Raw genomic sequence first — 19,658 nt, 5'->3', positions numbered from 1 at the left:
CCTTTGGAGATGTGTCGAGTAAGAAATTGCTGTGGCTGAGGTCAGAGAAGTTTTTTCCTGCTTTCTCCTCTAGGGTTTGATGGTTTCCTGTCTCACATTCAGGTCCTTCATCCATTTTGAGTTTATTTTTGTGAATGGTGTAAGAAAGTGTTCTAGTTTTATTCTCCTGCATGTTGCTGTCCAGTTCTCCCAGCACCATTTGTTAAAGAGACTGTCTTTTTTCCATTGGATATTCTTTCCTGCTTTGTCAAAGATTAGTTGGCCATACTTTTGTGGGTCCAATTCTGGAGTCTCTTTTCTAGTCCATTGGTCTATGTGTCTGTTTTTGTGCCTATACCATGCTGTCTTGATGATTACAGCTTTGTAGTAGAGGCTAAAAGTCTGGGATTGTGATGCCTCCCGCTTTGGTTTTCTTCTTCAGTATTACCTTGGCTATTCGGGGTCTTTTGTGGTTCCATACAAATTTTAGAATTGTTTGTTCTAGTTTTGAGAAGAATGCCAGTGCAGTTTTGATTGGAATTGCCTTGAATGTGTAGATTGTTTTGGGTAGTATTGACGTTTTAACAATATTTATTCTTCAAATCCATGAGCATGGAATGTTTTTCCATTTCTTTGTATCTTCTTCAATTTCCTTCATAAGCTTCCTATAGTTTTCAGCATACAGATCTTTTACCTCTTTGGTTAGGTGGTTCTGGGTGCAACTGTGAATGGGATCAGTTTCTTTATTTCTCTTTCTGTTGCTTCATTATTGGTGTATAAAAATGCAACCAATTTCTGTACATTGATTTTGTACCCTGTGACTTTGCTGAATTCATGTATCAGTTCCAGCAGACTTTTGGAGTCTGTGAGGTTTTCCATGTAGAGTATCATGTCGTCTGTGAAAAGTGAAAGTTTGACTTCATCTTTGCCAATTTTGATGCCTTTGATTTCCTTTTGTTGTCTGATTGCTGATGCTATGACTTCCAATTCTATGTTAAACGACAGTGGTGAGAGTGGACATCCCTGTTGTGTTGCTGATCTCAGGCGGAAAGCTCTCAGATTTTCCGCATTGAGGATGATACTAACTGTGGGCTTTTCATAAGTGACTTTTATGATGTTTAAGTATGTTCCTTGTATCCCAACTTTCTGGAGGGCTTTTATTAAGAAAGGATGCTGTATTTTGTCAAATGCTTTTTCTACATCTAGTGACAGGATCATATGGTTCTTATCTTTTATTAATATGATGTATCACATTGATTGATTTGCAAATACTGAACCAGCCCTGCAACCCAGGAATGAATCCCACTAGATCATGGTGAATAATTCTTTTTATATGCTGTTGAATTCGATTTGCTATTTCTTGTTGAGAATTTTTGCATCCATATTCATCAGGGATGTTGGCCTGTAGTTCTCGTTTTTTGCTGGGTCTCTCTGGTTTGGAAATCAAAGTAATGGTGGCTTCATAGAATAAGTCTGGAAGTTTTCCTTCCCTTTCTATTTTTGGAACAGCTTGAGAAGGATAGGTATTATCTCTGCTTAAATGTCTGGTAGAATTCCCCAGGGAAGCCATCTGGTCCTGGAGTTTTATTTGTTGGGAGATTTTTATTTTTATTTTTTAATGTTTATTTATTTTTGACAGAGAGAGAGACAGAGCATGAGCGGGGGAGGGGCAGAGAGAGAGGGAGACACAAAATCCAAAGCAAGCTCCAGGCTTTGAGGTGTCAGCACAGAGCCTGACATGGGGCTCGAACTCACAGACCGTGAGATCATGACCTGAGCCAAAGTCAGACGCTCAACTGACTGAGCCCCATCCAGGTGCCCCATTTGGGAGATTTTTGATAACTGATTCAATATCTTCCCTACTTATGGGCCTGTTCAAATTTTCTATTTCTTCCCATTTGAGTTTTGGAACTGTGTGGGTGCTTAGGAATTTGTCCGTTTCTTCCAGGTTGTCCAGTTTGTTGGCATATAATTTTTCATAGTATTCCCTGAAAATTTCTCAGGGATTGATTGTAATAATTTCATTTTCATTTGTGATTTTATCTATTTGGGTCCTCTCTCTTCTTTTTGAGAAGGCTGGCTAGAGGTTTATCAATTTTGTTTATTTTTTCAAAAAACCAACTCTTGGTTTCATTGATCTGATCTACTGTTTTTTTGGATTCTGTATTGTTTATTTCTGCTCTGATCTTTATTATTTCTCTTTTTCTGCTGGGTTTGAGGTGTCTTTGCTGTTCTGCTTCTAGTTTCTTTAGGTGTGCTATTCGATTTTGTATTTGGGATTTTTCTTGTATCTTGAGATAGGCCTGGATTGCAATGTATTTTCCTCTCAGGACTGCCTTCGCTGCATCCCAAAGCGTTTGAATTGTTGTATTTTCGTTTTGTTTCCATATATTTTTTAATTTCTTCTCTAATTGCCTGGTTGACCCATTCATTCTTTAGTAGGATGTTCTTTAACCTCCATGCTTTTGGAGGTTTTCCAGACTTTTCCTGTGGTTGATTTCAAACTTCATAGCATTGTGATCTGAAAGTGTGCATGGTATGATCTCAGTTATTTTATACTTATTAAAGGCTGTTTTGTGGCCCAGTATGTGATCTATCTTAGAGAATTTCCTTGTGCACTCGAGAAGAAAGTATATTCTGTTGCTTTGGAATGCAGAGTTCTAAATATATCTATCAAGTCTATCCGGTCCAATGTATCATTCAGGGTTCTTGTTTCTTTATTGATTCTCTGTCTAGATGATCTGTCCATTGTTGTAAGTAGAGTATTAACGTCCCCTGTAGTTACCACATTCTTATCAGTAAGATTGCTCATGTTTGTGATTAATTGTTTTATATTTTTGGGTGTTGCCGAATTCGGTGCATAGACATTTATAATTGTTAGCTTTTCCTGATGGATAGACCCTGTAATTATTATATAATGCCCTTCTTCATCTCTTGTTACAGCCTTTAATTTAAAGTCGAGTTTGTTTGATGTAAATATGGCTACTCCAGCTTTCTTTTGACTTCCAGTAGCATGACAGATAGTTCTCCATCCCCTCACTTTCAATCTGAAGGTGTCCTCACGTCTAAAATGAGTCTCTTGTAAACAGCAGAGAAATGGGTCTTGTTTTTTTATCCATTCTGATACCCTCTGTCTTTTGGTTGGAGTATTTAGTCCATTTACATTCAGTGTTATTATTGACAGATATGGGTTTAGAGTCATTGTGATGTCTGTAGGTTTCATGCTTGTAGTGATGTCTCTGGTACTTTGTGGTCCTTGCAACATTTCACTCGCAGAGTTCCCCTTAGGATCTCTTGTAGGGCTGGTTTAGTGGTGATGAATTCCTTCAGTTTTTGTTTGTTTGGGAAAACCTTTATCTCTCCTATTCTGAATTACAGGCTTGCTGGATAAAGGATTCTTGGCTACACATTTTTCCTGTTCATCACATTGAAGATTTTCTGGCATTCCTTTCTGGCCTGCCAAGTTTCAGTAAATAAGTCTGCTACTACCCTTAGTATTTTAAGGCCTGTTTATCCCTAGCTGCTTTCAGAATTCTCTCCTTATTCTTGTATTTTGCCACTTTCACTATGATATGTCATGCAGCAGATCGATTCAAGTTTCATCTGAAGGAAGTACTCTGTGCATCTTGGATTTCACTGCCTGTTTCCCTCCCCAGATTGGGGAAGTTCTCAGCTATGAATTGTTCAAGTACATCTTCAGCCCTTTTCTTTCTCTTTTCATCTTCTGGAATTCCTGTGATACAGATCTTCTTCCATTTGATTGCACTCCTTAGTTCTCTAATCCTCCCCTCGTATTCCTGGATTTTTTAATCTTTTTCTCAGCTTCCTCTTGTTCCATAATTTTATCTTCTCATTCACCTATTCTCCCCTCTGCCTCTTCAGTCCACACTGTGGCCACCTCAGTTTTATTTTGCACTTCATTTATAGCATTTTTTAATTCATCACGACTGTTTTTGAGTCCCTTGATCTCTGTAGCAGTAGATTCTCTGCTGTCCTCTGTGCTTTTTTCAAGCCCAGCAATTAATTTTATGACTATTATTCTAAATTCTTGTTCACTTATATCACTTAAATTGGTTTGATTAGTTCATTAGCTGTTGCTACTTACTGGAATTTCTTTTGAGGAGAATTCTTCCGTTTCATCATTTTGGCTAGTTTTCTGTCCCTTATGTGTTTTAAAAGCTTGTTGTATGCTCTGCACCTGCGAGCACTGCTATATTAAAGGAGGGTCATACACTGTCCACGGCCTGCCCCTTCAGGAGGTGTTTTTTCAAAGATTGTTACTTGCTCTCTGTTGTTGTGACTTTGGTTATTTTATTACCCTACTCTTAGTGATAGTTTGGACCCCCCACCAGGTGTGCTTTGATTTGTTCTTTGGATTAGCCCTGTAAAGGAGAACAGATAGACAAACAGGAGACAAAAACATGCAAACACACAAACAAATAACACAAACAAATAAACAGAAACAAAAATCTAAAGACTAAAAACAAGAAACCCCAAAATACCGACTACAAGTAATGAAGAGGGTGCAGGCGGTCCTGATGGAGGAGCACATACAAAGAGAGAAATGACAGGAGGCGGGGGTTGGGGGGGGAGAAAAAATAAACATTGACGAGGCAGAGAGACTAAAAGGCTTAATCCAGAGAGAGAGAAAGGAAAATAAAGGAGGCAGAGAAAATGAAACAAAGATAAAGTTACCTAGACAAACTATATGGCTTGATTATTTCAGAGAGAGAGAAGGGAGTGTTAAGAAGGAGGTGTAGAACATGTATCAAGACAATGGATTGAATATGTCTGTTTAGACCAATAACCAGAGTAACCAGCCTAGGGAAAGGAAGAGATAAGGAGGAGAAATGGTGTGGGTAGAATATATCTATATATCCAGAATTGACCTAGAGTTAACCCAGGCAATGCTGCTGCACTTGTTTGGAGGAGCTGTCCGCAGGGTCTGTCCCTCTCCAGTAGATAGGCAGTTAGTTACCCAGTGCGAAGGGGCATGGTTTGGTGTAGTCTGGACCCACCTCCACTGTGGGCCCCTTGAGTGATCCCTGAGGCCCTGCCTTGGTGGTGGTTGTGGTGGCGGCAGCAGGGAGATGGTGATTCCCTAGTCTCTTCTCCACAGAGCTGGACCCGGTGGACTCAGTTTGAGTCATCCTCACTGTTCCAATGGTTGCAGACGGGGCAGTCCTTCTCTCTCTGCCAACTCCCCTGACCCTGTGCTTGGCTAGGACTCAAAGTCCCGTTCCCTGCACTCTGGCACTGGGGAAACTTCTCTCAATGCAGCCCGATATGTGGTCCCGGCTGGATATGTCTGTGCCTCCGCACTTCAGGGAGGACTGCCTTCTCCTACTGCAGAGTGCACCGCAGTCCTTGCCGCCAGGGGTGGCGAACGCAGGCGGACACAGGCAGGCTTTGTCTTTTCCCACAGCACTCCAGGGAGGGGGCCACTTTCTCCTATTGTAGACTGCGCAGCCAGCCGACCTACCTTGCTGGGGAGCCCCCCAGGGTGGCAGACACAGGCAGGCTTTGTCTTTTCCCACACCACTCCAGGGAGGGGGCCTCCTTCTCCTGCGGCCTGTGTCCTCAGCCCAGCCACTGAGCCCGGGGATGGCAGACGCAGGCAGGCTTTGTACTATCGCGCAGCCCCCCAGGGAGGGAATCACTTTCTCCAACTGCGGACTTCTCCCCTGACCTACCCAGGTGCGTGAACAGGTAGCCGACCCCAGTGCAAAGAAAGCCCCTCAGTTAGAGATAGGATCCCTCTCAGTCTCAGTCTGAGGTCTTTCTCCTGTCCAGATACGGTCCTGCACTTCCCTAGCCGCTTTTTCTGTTTCCTTTGTTTTTCTGCAGAAGGGGGTCTCTCACCTCCGTGCCCACACAGCCCTTTTTATCTCCCCCAGTTCACAATCACCCACCTATCTTTTCTCCAGTTTTCCTATTTTCTTCCTGGTAGATTCAGTTTCTTTTCCTCCCAGGCTCTGGGGTTCAAAGTCCTCTGGCTTCTGCACTTATTTCTTTGAGAGACATGAGAAGTATGGATCCCCCGACTTCTCCCCTTGTACTTATTTTTGATCATTATCACTGGCAGACATTATTTGTCCATTTGTTTGGATATAACCACCACCAGTCGACTTGCTTCCACACATCCTCTCCCAACCCCTGTGCTTATACATGCATGCACACACACATTACACATTTGCTCTAATAGGGCAGCCGTTTTATTTTGTTTCTTGCCAAAACCCACTGCCTAAAACAGTGCCTGGCACATAGTAGAGCTCAAGAAATATTTGCTGAATGACTATGAATAAACATTTTGATATTTTATGTAAGCAGGATGGTACAAGATACTAGAGCCAGAATTCCCAAATTTGTAACCCCACTGTGCCCCTCACTAGCTGCATGTGACATGGACAAGGTATTTAACTAGACTTTGTAGTTTTTCTGTATAAAATGAGGATAATATTATCTGCCTCCTAGTGTTACAAGGTTAACATGAGTCATTGAATCTAAGGTGGTTGGAGCACTGCCTAGTGGTTTTTATTTTTAATATCATCTACATCTGTCTGTTCTTTGATCTATCTTAGGTAGTTCCAGATGTGGAAGTGTTAAAAAGAAAAAAGGAATTTCATTGCCTGTTCCCCAAGTTCTACCTGTAACTTTAAAAATGAACATAACTGAGGAAAAAAAATAAAAATTAAAATGAAGATAATTGAGAAGTGCAATAATTAAGAGCACCTTCCATTTTAGCACATTTTTCTGGCTTAGTATAAAACTACCACTGAAGAATTTATCTTTATAAATTTGTAATTTTTTATATGTAAAGTAAATGGCTACTCAAATTATTTTATGACTTTTGCTGAATTTCTCATCAGAAATAGTTCAGTGTTAAATTGTTAGTCAATAAAAGCAATTCCTTAATACAGACATTCACAGAAATTTTCCTCTACAATTGTATTTTGTTCTAAAATAAAGAATTTTCTGAGCTGTTTAGATGTTTGCTTTGGGATAGATTGCTGTTAAATACAGATTATTAGCAATCACCTTCATAGTTTAGAAAAAACTGAATGCAACTCAAAATCAACCTTGCAAAAACGAAATGCTGTATTTTTTAGGGGATAAGAGTCATGGTGTAGTGTATACTATATAACTGATTCTTTTTTCTAAGTTAGGTCTTTTGTCTTTAATGGATACCTTAGAATTTTAGGTAATTTTTTTTCTCCAGTGTTGGAGATATTTGACATAATATTTGAAGTATAATTGATTTTGGATTGGAGAGCAAATTATGCAGTATAACCCCCATTCATTCTCCCTCTTTTCTGTTTCATTATATATAAGAGTTTTTACCTTATTACTATTAAAAAAATTTTTTTTAATATTTATTTATTTTTGAGAGGGAGACAGAGAATGTGAGCAGGGGAAGGGCAGAGAGAGGGAGATACAGAATCCGAAGCAGGCTCCAAGCTCTGAGCTGTCAGCACAGAGCCTGATGCGGGGCTCGAACTCATGAACTGTGAGATCATGACCCAGGCTGTGGTTGGACACTTAACCGACTTAGCCACCCAGGCACCCCATGCCTTATTACTATTTGAAATAGAATGTGATTCTTATATAGATGAGCAGTAAGGAATCATTTGCATTACTTATATGAGTTTTTCTTTTAATTTAATGTAAATTGATTTTGTAATATTTATACTACAAGTAATACAGGGAATATGTACTTCATTTTATGCTGATTAGGTGGTCCAACTACAGGAATGGATGATTAAAGTCATCAATAATAATACTGCTATATGTGTAGAAGGAAAATTGACGTAAGTATAACATTTCAATATTCTTATAAAATGTATAACAAAATAAGATACTCATGTATAAGAGCTTAAAGGAGGTTGATGGAAAATAGCATCCTCCTACAAAACAAAAGACTTTCTAACAAGGTTACATACTGAAGACAGGAAAGTAAAATGACTATGCAGTACCTGACCATGTTGATTGTGAACAGCTTTCTTGGTTTTGCCTGTTAAGTTACTTTTAGAATAGTAACAGCTCAAATTTATATACACAGAGCTTCATTTTTTTTTCAGAGGCTCTAATAAGTGGACTGGTATTCTCTGCTTAATTATATATAGTTAGCTAATATTTACTACATGCATTTCAGTTCAGATTCTCACATGTAAATTGGGACAACCAGATTTAAATTACTGATCCAGAAAAGGAATCAGAATTATTTAAAACTTTGCCATACAGCTACATATTAGGTAATCATTGGCACTTTCTGGTTGTCCCTAAAGCAAAAGTATCATCAGGTAAGTGGGCTTTGCCTAATTCTGCTACTCTCTTATCACCATTTCCTTTTTTTCGAAACCAATTTCTTAGTGGTACAATATTTGTAATAAAAGGTTGTAATAAAATAATACAGGATATTACTGGTCAGGGTACTTACCTAGAAGTTTGTAAGTTGATTATTTAAAATCTACCTTCCCCACTCTATTTCTGCTTGTCTTGTGCCCGTTTTCTTAATATCAAAGAGACAGTCTATGTTGCCTTTGTTGGAATCCCTGTTGCTGCTATCTTCCAAGCTATATGACCTGGACAAGTTACTTATCCTTTTTCAGTTTCAGTCTCTTTCTCTGCGCAGTGGTGATAAATATTACCCATTCTTGCGTTATTTTGAGTATTAAATTAATATTTGTGAGACTTGAAAACAGTGCTTTTAGAGTGCTATTTAAATGTTAGTTAAATAAAATACAAAGGAACAAGATCACTGTATTAAAATAGTAGGAGTTTAACCCCATTTGACCAAATGAAAGGAACTTCACTGTCATATTATGCTTGTATTTAGTATGTTTATCTGATGAATTGGGAATGTTCAACATCTATCTAATACATCTTAAAGTTTTGTTCTTTCTGTTTTATATTCTTAGCATCATTTAAGGAAATAAGAAGAGTAGATTTATGGGTTAGTGATTTGATTCTGCAGTTTGTTTTTTTCCCAACTGGAACCTCTTTTTGGTACTTTTTAAAGAGGAAGGTAAAAACACTTGGCTGTGTAGTGAGGGTAAAAAAAACCCCGCAAGATTAGAGGGATCCAAACTATATAACTGCATGAAATCTAACAACAGTATAGGCTCTGAGGAGAGGGACAGGAAAATCATTCTTTGGAAAGTTGGCATCAGTTAAGATGAAGTTGCAGGCATTGTCAGCATCAGTTATTTAGAGAAGGCCCCTGCTTCCTTGATGAGGATAAATTTTATATTAGTGGTTTGGTTTGGCCACAGTACAGTTTGGCACATATTCTGAGGATCACATTAGCAAGGCAGTTGAGTTCTGCAATGTTTGGCCCTCAGATGTTTTGTAATTAGATGAATAACACTGCTAATGTAGCTGGAGTGCAAATTTATTACTTTCTATTATAATTTGTATACTTATATATGTACATTGTGATTATTGGTAAAATGTGAATATTTTGGCCTTAACTATGCTATTTTCTCCTAGAGACATCACTAACATATATTGGCACAGTAATGTAATTATAGAACGGATTAAGCACAACAAACTTAAGACTTTATCAGGCAACATTTATATATTAAAAGGGATGATAGACCGGATTTCCATGAAAGAAGCAGGTAATGACTGACATTATTAGTTGATAAATTACTTTCAGTGAAGCAGTTAACCATATTTCTAACTGATATATATGTTTTTACTCTTAATTAGGTGTTTTAAAATGATGAATCAATCAAAACTAAGTTTTAAAACAGAATTGACTACATTATGTAAAACTATTATATGTGTTGGTCATTTTTCCCTGATTTAATCACCCTTGTTGACAGTTTGAGTCAGTCTAGTGATTTTAAAAAGTTCATGTGAGATATTATAAGGCTATAATTTAACTAGTTTATTGAACCTGCCCAGTACAACCCCATTCCTGGTATAATCTAATTTTCTGTCTATGCCTTGAACACGGTAATGTGGCTGAAGAAAAACACACCTGAGCATTCTACTTTAAGATGGTGATTACCAGCAAAAATTGTGGTCTCTTAGTGCCATTTGGTGTCCTACCACATTTCCCTAATGCATTCACTCTCCCATCCTCCTTAGTGACTACTGCATATGTTTACAAATTTTCAATACCTCCTTTCTCCCACTCACAGGGGAGGTGGCAGGGAGGGGAGCACCTTAGCAATAGAAACAATCAGAAGAGAACTTCACCATCACCTAACTGACCTGCTTGCATCTGTATCTGTTTTTGTTATGAATGAACTGTTCATGTTCTGTCTTTGTTAGCCTCTCCATTTGTACTCTATTTCTCATTTTTTCTCTTACTCAAGGATATCGCTCTAGTAATTCTCCCTTCTCCTGTCAAAACAAAAACAAACAAAAAAAATTCTTTTAACTCCACTTATTTCAGCCACTGTTTGCTCTTATTTACAGCAAAACAACTCAGAAGATTTGTTATATCTAATTCCTTGAATTCTTTCCCACTTTTAAAAAATTCTCTTTAATCATGCCTTAAACCCCAAATCTTTACCAAACAGCCCTTATCACAGTTACCAGTGGCCCCCACATTGTTAAATCCAATATATGTTTACTGCACTTAATCACACTTACCCCCTTTTAATTCCTTATTTGCCTTCTGGAACACCATATTCCAATTTTCATGCCACCTCACTTCCTGTTCCTTCTTAGTTTATTTGCTTATTTTGCTCTTTCTTCTTTGCCTCTGAATAATAGGATAGACTAAAGCTCTTTCCACACTCAGTGCTGTGTTGATTTCTTTTAGGCTTTAAATTTCATCTATATGATGACAAATGCCAAATTTATGTCTCTTACCAAAAATACTCCTCAAGCCACCCAACTCATTTTCCATCTGCCCATTTGACATCTCCACTAGGATATCTACAGGCATCTCAAACCTCATGTGTCTAAAACCTGATCTCCCTGAAATCTGTTTAATGGTCTTCCCCCTTTCTTTGTTTCCAGTGGCTAGCCAGAATCCTTGGAGACATCTTGAATCCTGTTTCTCTCACACCCACATCTAGTGAGTAGGTACATCCTATTGGCATTATCTCCAAAAATATATCCAGAACCCAGGCCTCTGCTGACCTCTATGGTATATACATCTCCCTTATCTTTTGTCTGAATGATTACAAAATCCTAACTGGTCTCGTTATTTCTTCACTTTTACTTCCACAGACTTCTCAAAATAGCAGCTAATACAGTCCTGTTAAAGTGAGTCAAATCCTGTGGCTCCTCTGCTCACAATCTTTATATAGCTTCCCATTTCACCCAAAGTCAAAGACTAGGTCATGAAGTAACCACAAGGCCTTATAATCTTTCATGTTCCTCCACTGTTCCTATTCCCTTCTGAAGAGCCTCCTAGTACTAGCCTTTCTTCACTCTGCTCCATCTGCACTAATTTTTACAGACAGGCCAGGCACACACTTACCATAGCCTTTTGCTTTGTCCCTTTTGCTTCCAGTGTGTTAATCCCATATTAAACTCACTAACTCATGTCCTTCAGAGCTTTACTCAAATGATGCTATTTCAGTAAGAACCTCTCTGTCTTTTAAAAGTGCAATCTGCTTCCCTTTCCTCCCTCAGCATAAATACACTAATACTCCTTGACCCATTAAGTGCATAATTTTTCTCCATAGCATTGATGACCATCTAACAAAAAAAAATGTATGTTTATTGGTTTGCTTTCTGTTTGACATGAAAAGGCAGGTTCCATGAAGGCAGGGATTTTTGTTTCATTTTGTTGACTGATGAATCCTTAGTATTTGTGGCTGTGCCTGGCGCACAGTTAGCAATAAGTGTATATATTTTTAATGACTTAGTGAACCAATTACATGTCTTTAAAATTTTTGGCTTTTAGGTAATTTTTTGTTTGTTTTTTGTTGAATAGGATATCCAAATTATCTCATAAGGAAGTTTATGTTTGGCTTTCCAGAAAAGTGGAAAGAGCATATTGATAATTTTCTAGAACAATTAAGGTAAAGTACTCCTTAACTTTTTAAAAACTAACTTTATTGAGGTTTAATTTGCATTTGATAAAATGTGCCCATTTTGGGTATAAAATTGGAGGTTTTACAAATGTATCTTTTCATCTAACCAATGTAAATTGGTTTTCTTTTCTTTTTTTTTTTTTTTTTGCAAATGACAGTTTTGAAGTAGTTCTCTTGATCTTGGATTTTTAGAAAGCAATAGTTTACTAGAATTTCTGTCATATGAAATAAATGTAAAAGGAAAATAACAGTGTTGACATTTCAGGAAGCATCCTCATTTCACCCACCCTTTGAGAGGGTGTACCTATTAAACATGAGTGTGAAGTTCTTGGTCCTTTTTCTTTCATTCATTCCTTCAGAAGTTAATATCAGTTGTTTAGCACACACTGTATTGGCACAGGGAAAGCAAAGAAAATTTGATTAATTCTTGCCCTTAAGGAACTCATAGGGGATACTGTGATACAAGTTAATTAATCATAGTACAATATAATAACTTAGAATGGGGGGGACAGTTTTTTCTTGTAAAGAGCCAGATAGGAAGTGTTTTTATGGGCATGCTGCCTCTATTGCAACTGTTCAACTCTGCCTTTGTAGCAGAAGAGCAGCCATAGACAGTAGTTGAATGAATGTGGTGGTGTGGATGAATGTGGTGAAATAAATAAAATTTATTTCCAAAAATAGGTAATGGCAGGATTTGTCCTGTAATTTTTTTACAGGATTAGCTTAAGTAGAGATGTAAGAGTGCATAGAGTAGGAAGCACTTGGGTTTTTTTTTTTTTTTTTTAATTTTTTTAAAAATTTTTTTTTTCAACGTTTATTTATTTTTGGGACAGAGAGAGACAGAGCATGAACGGGGGAGGGGCAGAGAGAGAGGGAGACACAGAATCGGAAACAGGCTCCAGGCTCCGAGCCATCAGCCCAGAGCCTGACGCGGGGCTCGAACTCACGGACCGCGGGATCGTGACCTGGCTGAAGTCGGACGCTTAACCGACTGCGCCACCCAGGCGCCCCGGAAGCACTTGGGTTTTATTTGATTCTTTTGACTTAAGACCTTATACTTAAGTTCTTTGTGGGAGAAAGGGTAGAATCATGAAGACTTAAATAATGTAAGATTAAAGGTAATCTTTGCTGGGCGCATAAAACTTTATCTGAGGGACTTTATTTAAATTTAGTTTTTTTGTTTTTTTTGAGATAAAAATTAAAGGAAAAATATTACACTTGTGTTTTAGGGCTTGTGAAAAGAAAGAGAGAAAGGCCAGACAAAAACAGAAAACTGGAAAATTTATCCCTGACGTACAAAAATCAGCGAAAAATAATGCAAGAGAAAACCAAACAGATGTTCTGCAAAGAGCCAGCACCACTTATGACATTGATTGTTGTCATTTGGGTATGTCTCTTCTTTTCTGCTGATATAGTGGCAAATTCTTACATGAGCTCCATATTTATCTGTTTATAGTTTATATGTATTCAGTTTTTGACTTGTACTGCCTTGAAATTATTTTTTAATACTTAAAAAACTGTAGTGCAGTCTGCTCATAGTCAGCATTCAGCTTTTTTTTTTTTTTTTTTTTTTTTTTAAAGAGAAGGAGAGAGCACATGTGCCTGAACTGGGGAGAGGGGCAGAGTGAGGGAGAGAGAAAATCGTAAGCAGGCTCCACGCTCAGCACAAAGCCCAACACAGGTCTCGGTCCCACAAACCATGAGATCATGACCTGAGCTGAAATCAAGTTGAATGCTCAACCAACTGAGCCCACCCCAGGCGCCTGTATTTTTCTTTTTTTTTTTTTTTTTTTTTTTTTTTAATGTCCATTACTATAAAGGTAGCTGGCAGAACTTTTTTGTGTTCACTCTTTGCCAAAACTATAATCTGACTAACATCCCATCGCACCCTCCCTGCTGGAAAAAAAAGTATGAACATTAACCTACAGCCCTTGCTAGATAATATTTTCGAAAGTGAATTCTTTAATATGGAAAGGCAGCTTATATATAATAATTTATTGAAATCTCCATCTTTGTACTCATAGAACTGAAAAATGGTAAGCGCAGGAGGTTGCCAGCAGCCCCAGAATTAAACGTGTGCCATGATAATTGCCAAAATAAACCACGATTAAGGCTCTCAGATGACCAAATGCATAATACTTGTCAAAATGGAGGAGAAAATGACTTAACTAATCAGGTAAACTTTTACTATACCCTATGATACGAAGAGTGATGGTGTGATGCTACTAAAAAGTTTTGGGACCAAATCAGAAATCATTTTGTTTGTTAAGTATCTGTTTGTTAAGTATCAGCTTAACAATCAGTTTGGCAATGTCTTGCTTGATATTTATTTTCTCAGTGTCTCATTGGGAAACTGTAATCAGTAATAACAGAAAGGTTAGCTCTTAGAGTTAGGGTTAAAGTGTGTGTGTGTGTTTGCACCTAACAAATCACATGTATTAAATTTATAAAAGAAATCTAAGATAGTGGATGCCCACATGGTTCTTCCAAAGCTCAGGCTCTGGCAAATGAGTTTCTAAATACCTCCACTAATGAAATTTGTAGAACGGCAAGTACCTAGATACTTGTATGCTTGATACATACTGTGAAAATGCTTGAGGTCATGTTTATAGATAATAGTTGTTAAAAAGCTAACTTTTTGTTTTGAAGGAAATAATTGGAAAGAAAGCATACAAAAAGTTGTCTTCAAAGAAACTTGAAAATTGTGAAAGAACAAATGAAAGGATAATTAAAAGTCAGAAGCAAGGTGATATATCTTTATTGGTTTTATAATAAGCATACAGCTCTTATTTGAAATGTTTTTAATATAATAAATGTGATGTCTTAAATTTCCAAATCTAAAAATGGCAAACTAAGTATTACAGTCATTATAAATGTCTGGGGATTTTTTATTGTTTTGTTGGTTTTTTTTTTAGAATTACTTTTTTTTTCTTTAAAGCATAATATAGTGTTACTAGTTTCAGATGTACAATAGGGTTTTGCTTTTCTATACAGCATGATTTGCTGTAAAATCCATTACATTAGTAAAAAAATCCATTACATTACATACCATACGTATTTACTTGTAGGTTTGCCTCCCTTAATCTTGGCACTAAATAATTTTTATTATTTATTTATTTATCTATTTAATTATTTAAACTGTATGTCCAACATGGGCTTAAACTCACGACCCCAAGATCAAGACTCACATGCTCTACCAACTGAGCCAGCCAGGCTTCCCTAATCTTTTTGTTAAAAACAGAATTGTATATCATTTTAAATATGCTTTTTGGAATGTTTAAAGGCTATGAATCTTCTTATGAAATTAATGCCATAGTTTAGCTATGTGTGACTGTGGATTTCCAGTATGATTTCATTGAAATCCTATATGACAGATTTAAAGAACCTTTTCTTGACACATTAGCAAGTTTGAAATTTCATATTGAGTTAAATCCATCAGCTTAGTAGCATTTTTTTGTATTTCTTCTTATAAGTGGAAAGTAGTGAAAGTGAAGAACATTTATAAGTGTTTAAAAGAAGTAGAGAGGAAGGCAATACTGTTTAGACTATCAGGATCATGTAACTTAGATTAAAGTATCCAGAATAGCTTGAATCTTCATTCAAATTATTTAATAAAATGAATAAAAATATTTTAAAAGTGATTTGTTCAAAATTAGAAATTTCAAAATTTTCAAATTTCCCGTTAAACATTTGAGTCAGATTTATATGAGGAATTAAAAGAAAACACTTCCTTCACAAAGATAGATAATTCCATTGAGAAATCTTATAGAAACTTTGATTACCTTTTATCAGTACCACTTTTCCATGAATTATAATTTAGTGGCTTCTTTTCTCCCCAGCATTCAGCATTACTCATCAGTCTTTAATTTTATTTTATCATTCATCTTGTAAAGTGGTACGTAACATGTGTAGGTCATTGAAGTATTTAACTAGGATGATTGCTGTGACAATTTATAATTTGTATATGTTTATAATTGTAATTGGATAATTTACAATTAGAAATTAAATTAGTTTGGCTTCTGGTTTCTTAAGTTTCAAATTAGAGAATTTCTCTCATTTTAATTTGCTTTCTTTAGTGACACAGTATAATAAAGATTCTCAATTTCTGGTTTGCTTGTTATCCATGATACTTCATGGAGTTTGGGTGAATCAGCAGAAATGTCTTTCCATGGCCACCACTGGGGATGAGAATAGGGCCATACCTATCGAGTTCCATATTCCCCTAATTAGGATAGCTTCCATTCCGTATATTACATACCTAGTAAGGTTTTGCAACCTTACTGGTTTTCTTATGTCACCTAAATAAGATTTAACAAATACTGATTTATCATTTACTGTACGTGTGAAAGACTCTGTACTAACTGCGAAAAAAAAAAAAAAAAGAAAAGAAAAAAAGATTCCAAAAGCAAAAACAAAATTCATACCATTAAGGATTTTTTTTTTTCAGTCTACTTCAAAGACAAATTTGTTAAGTATAATGCAAGGCACATTGTCAAACATGGCATTATTTAAAAGTATTCTGGAAATTTGAAGGAGAGTTTTCATTCAATTGAGAGAATCAGGATAAAGTTTGTGGATTAGGTGGGTTATAGAATGGAATTGAAGCAGGTAGTGATTTGGTTTTTGAGTGAAGAAAACTTTCCATGTAGAATGATATTAGGGAAAAGTTGAGAATCAGGAAAACCGTGGTGTAGTAGACATGGAATTTGGTTCACATTTGAGTACAGTGAGAGATTAGAACTACATTGAAGGCCAGACAGAGGAGCTTATATGTACACTAAGTAGACTTTAAGAAGTCAAGGACCGGTTGGTATAAAAAATATGTTTACAATTGAAGGGGCAGTAATCTGAATCAACCGGTGCTTCTGAAAAACTAATAATGGCAGTAGTGTGTACAATGGAGTTTATGGAGAAAAAATATATATATTTTATTTTAGAAAAAAAAATTCTGTGCTTTGTTTGTAGCTAATTTGAGATTTTGATCTTTGGTTTTGTCTTATGAAATTAAAGAGAGAACTGAAGAATCGAATGTATCCATTGACATTCTGACCTTAAGGCAACCGTTTTTCTTGGACGAAGAAAGAAAATGTATGGCTCTTAATCCGAAGAAAGCTTATATTTTAATGACACCACTTAAATCTAAAAAAGTGATAGAACAAAAATGCATGAAGTATAATCTCTCTTATAGCACCATTAAAGCAGTTACAGATTTTGCAGTGCCAAAGCATCAAAAAGAAAGTAAATCAGACTTAAATGAAACTACCAGTTTGATCAGTAAGCCCACAAAAACCTTCAAAAATGCATTTGAGTTTAGTGAGGGCCATGAAAGTAAAAACAAGGAAGACTGCAGTGAATGTGATTTACTCACTGTCAACCAGAAAATCAAAATATCTAGTCCTAAAAAAGAACAAATGGTCACCTCTGACTTTAAGAAAAATGCAAGGTTGTTACCAAAATCGAAGAAAATAAAAAATGTGTCTATGTCATTTTACAAGCAGCAGTCCTCATCAGATTTGTCTAGTGAAGAGAGTGAAACAGAAAAGGGAATTAGAAGGAAAGCTGCAGTTGCTAAGAAAAATACAGCAAGAAATACTGAAGAAACAGTGGTTCACCTGAGGAAAAGCACAAGAAACACCACAAGGAAAATCCCAGTGATTTCTGAATCTGAAACTGAAGAGAGTGAAAGTGAATTTTATATCAAACAAAAGAAAGCTAGATGTTCTGCTAAAGAAAATCTTCAGAAGTCTGGTATTAGGAATGAGTTTCCAGTTTTTGAGGCGATCAGATCTGATGAGACAAACAGGCGTCCCATTGAATGTTTTCCTGGTTTAATTCAGGATGAGGAATGGAATGAGAAGGAATTACAGAAACTTCATTGGTAAGTAGTTAGATTTGACTCTGAAATATCTAGAGTGGCCACACAACAGTTGAAAACCTAAAAATTCCAATAAAGGGCTGATTTAGTGACCTCTAATCATTAAAATGGAAAATATCCAAAAACACATGGAGAGAAATAACAATTTATACAAAGAATATAGGGAGAATACAGATAAAACTTCTAACTAGGTACTTTGTGGCCATCTCTACAACTTGCATATGAGCAAAGGAAAAGTTAACCTTCTTTTCTTTCCATTTAATATTTCAAGACAACTACCCTCCCCCTCAAGAAAAGGGTAACTGTGTGGGGGATGGATGTGTCATTTATCTTGATTGTGGTGATCATTTCCCCATGAAATGTATATAAAGTGATCCCATGTACACTGTATACAGTATGATTTATTTGCCACTTATACCTCAGGGTGTGGAAAATATTTTAACATAGACAAATGCTGCTCTCCCAGATCTTCATATTTTAAGAAATATTTTATTGTTATTTTTTCTGTTTTAAAACCTTAAAGCTGAATTCAGACCTGCAGATTATTTAAGATGCTCTTTTCCCTGCATTTATAGAATAGAAATAGCCTCAAAAATTAGGTGATGCATCCAAGGTTTCATGGTTAGTGCTAGTAATAAACCAAGTATGACAAGAATTGGATTTGGCTGCATAGCCTTGACAAGCAGTTTGAGTAGTGTAGTAGCACTGGAAGCTAAAACATAGCTGAGCAATGAAGAGTGAGTGAAAGAGTAAAAACAACCTAGGTGGACAACACAAGAAATTGGCAGTGATAGGGGACAACAAAATGGATAGGTAATAGAAGAATGTGAAGATAAGGGAAGACATATGTTTGATTGCTTGTTTGTAAGAGGACTCATGCCAGAGTATGGTGGTGTTGATGGAAATGATCTAGTAGAAAGGAAGATGTGATTGATCAGAGTGAAGAGCATAGAAACATACTACATTCAGTGATTCACTTGCTTGAGTACTCCCTAACCTTATATTTGGAATTTATTTTCAGATCTACCTTCTTGAAACACTATTCCTCAGGCATCTCTGTGCCACTACGCTCCTTTTTTAATTTCTTAAGTGTTCCTTCTCTGTCTTATTTTCAGGTAGTTAAGATAATTTTCCTTCTTCTCCATAGTTCTTGTTTTTGGATGCTTTCTTCCTATTATAATGTAGTCTTCAATGGTCTTTTCCTTCTATAGTTCTAACTTTACTCTTTGGACAGGGATTCCCAAATCTGTATCTCTAGTTCTAAATTCTTATATTTAGATTTTTATTTCCCTTTGCCTGTTGGACATCTCTCTATAAATCTCATTTACAGAGATTCTCACTTAATATGTCAAAAACTAAACATTTTTTCCCTGCCTATCTACTTTGTCTGACATTCCTGATTCTGAAAATGGAATTCTTTCAGTCAACTAGGTTTAACTCCTTGATCATTATTGATACCTCAGGTAGCCTCTGTCCCCCTGGCCCACTCCTGGGGATGAGGGGGTTACCCCTTCCCAGTGTTTTTTATTCGTGTCTAACTTTGTAAAAAAATAAAAAATAATAAATAAAATGAAAAGTAAAAATTAAAAAATCTAATTAGTTCCCAAGGAACTATAGATTTTCCCACAGGACCATTCCATCTGCACCCTTTCTTGACACTACTTTTTTTCAGACTTTTAATGCCTGCCTACTTTAATGGAAGTAGCCTTGTATTTGTACTTTGTTGTTTTCATCTGGTGATCTGTTTTATATATCTTCAGATTCGTGTTTCTTTAAATTTTTTTTCAAGTTTTATTTATTTT

The 19,658-nt window shown here is 36.5% G+C and overlaps 1 protein-coding gene across 2 annotated transcripts in view; it reads left to right on the top strand.

The window, feature by feature from the left end:
* Window positions 1-19,658, top strand: part of MIS18BP1 (MIS18 binding protein 1) — a 58,367-nt gene that overhangs the window by 19,886 nt on the left and 18,823 nt on the right. For both annotated transcript variants that reach the window (XM_047075661.1, XM_047075660.1), the window contains 7 exons: window positions 7,714-7,787; window positions 9,469-9,599; window positions 11,882-11,969; window positions 13,211-13,368; window positions 14,006-14,157; window positions 14,631-14,727; window positions 16,992-17,859. In XM_047075661.1, the coding sequence (XP_046931617.1) occupies window positions 7,714-7,787; window positions 9,469-9,599; window positions 11,882-11,969; window positions 13,211-13,368; window positions 14,006-14,157; window positions 14,631-14,727; window positions 16,992-17,859 (1,568 nt within the window). The remainder of the gene's footprint in view (window positions 1-7,713; window positions 7,788-9,468; window positions 9,600-11,881; window positions 11,970-13,210; window positions 13,369-14,005; window positions 14,158-14,630; window positions 14,728-16,991; window positions 17,860-19,658) is intronic.

The sequence above is a fragment of the Lynx rufus genome, unplaced genomic scaffold (genome assembly GCF_022079265.1).
Source record: "Lynx rufus isolate CCGP_SWC_20201006 ecotype Redwood Valley unplaced genomic scaffold, mLynRuf1.p SCAF_13, whole genome shotgun sequence".
NCBI lineage: Eukaryota > Metazoa > Chordata > Mammalia > Carnivora > Felidae > Lynx > Lynx rufus.
This window is presented reverse-complemented; position numbering and strand designations above follow the sequence as displayed.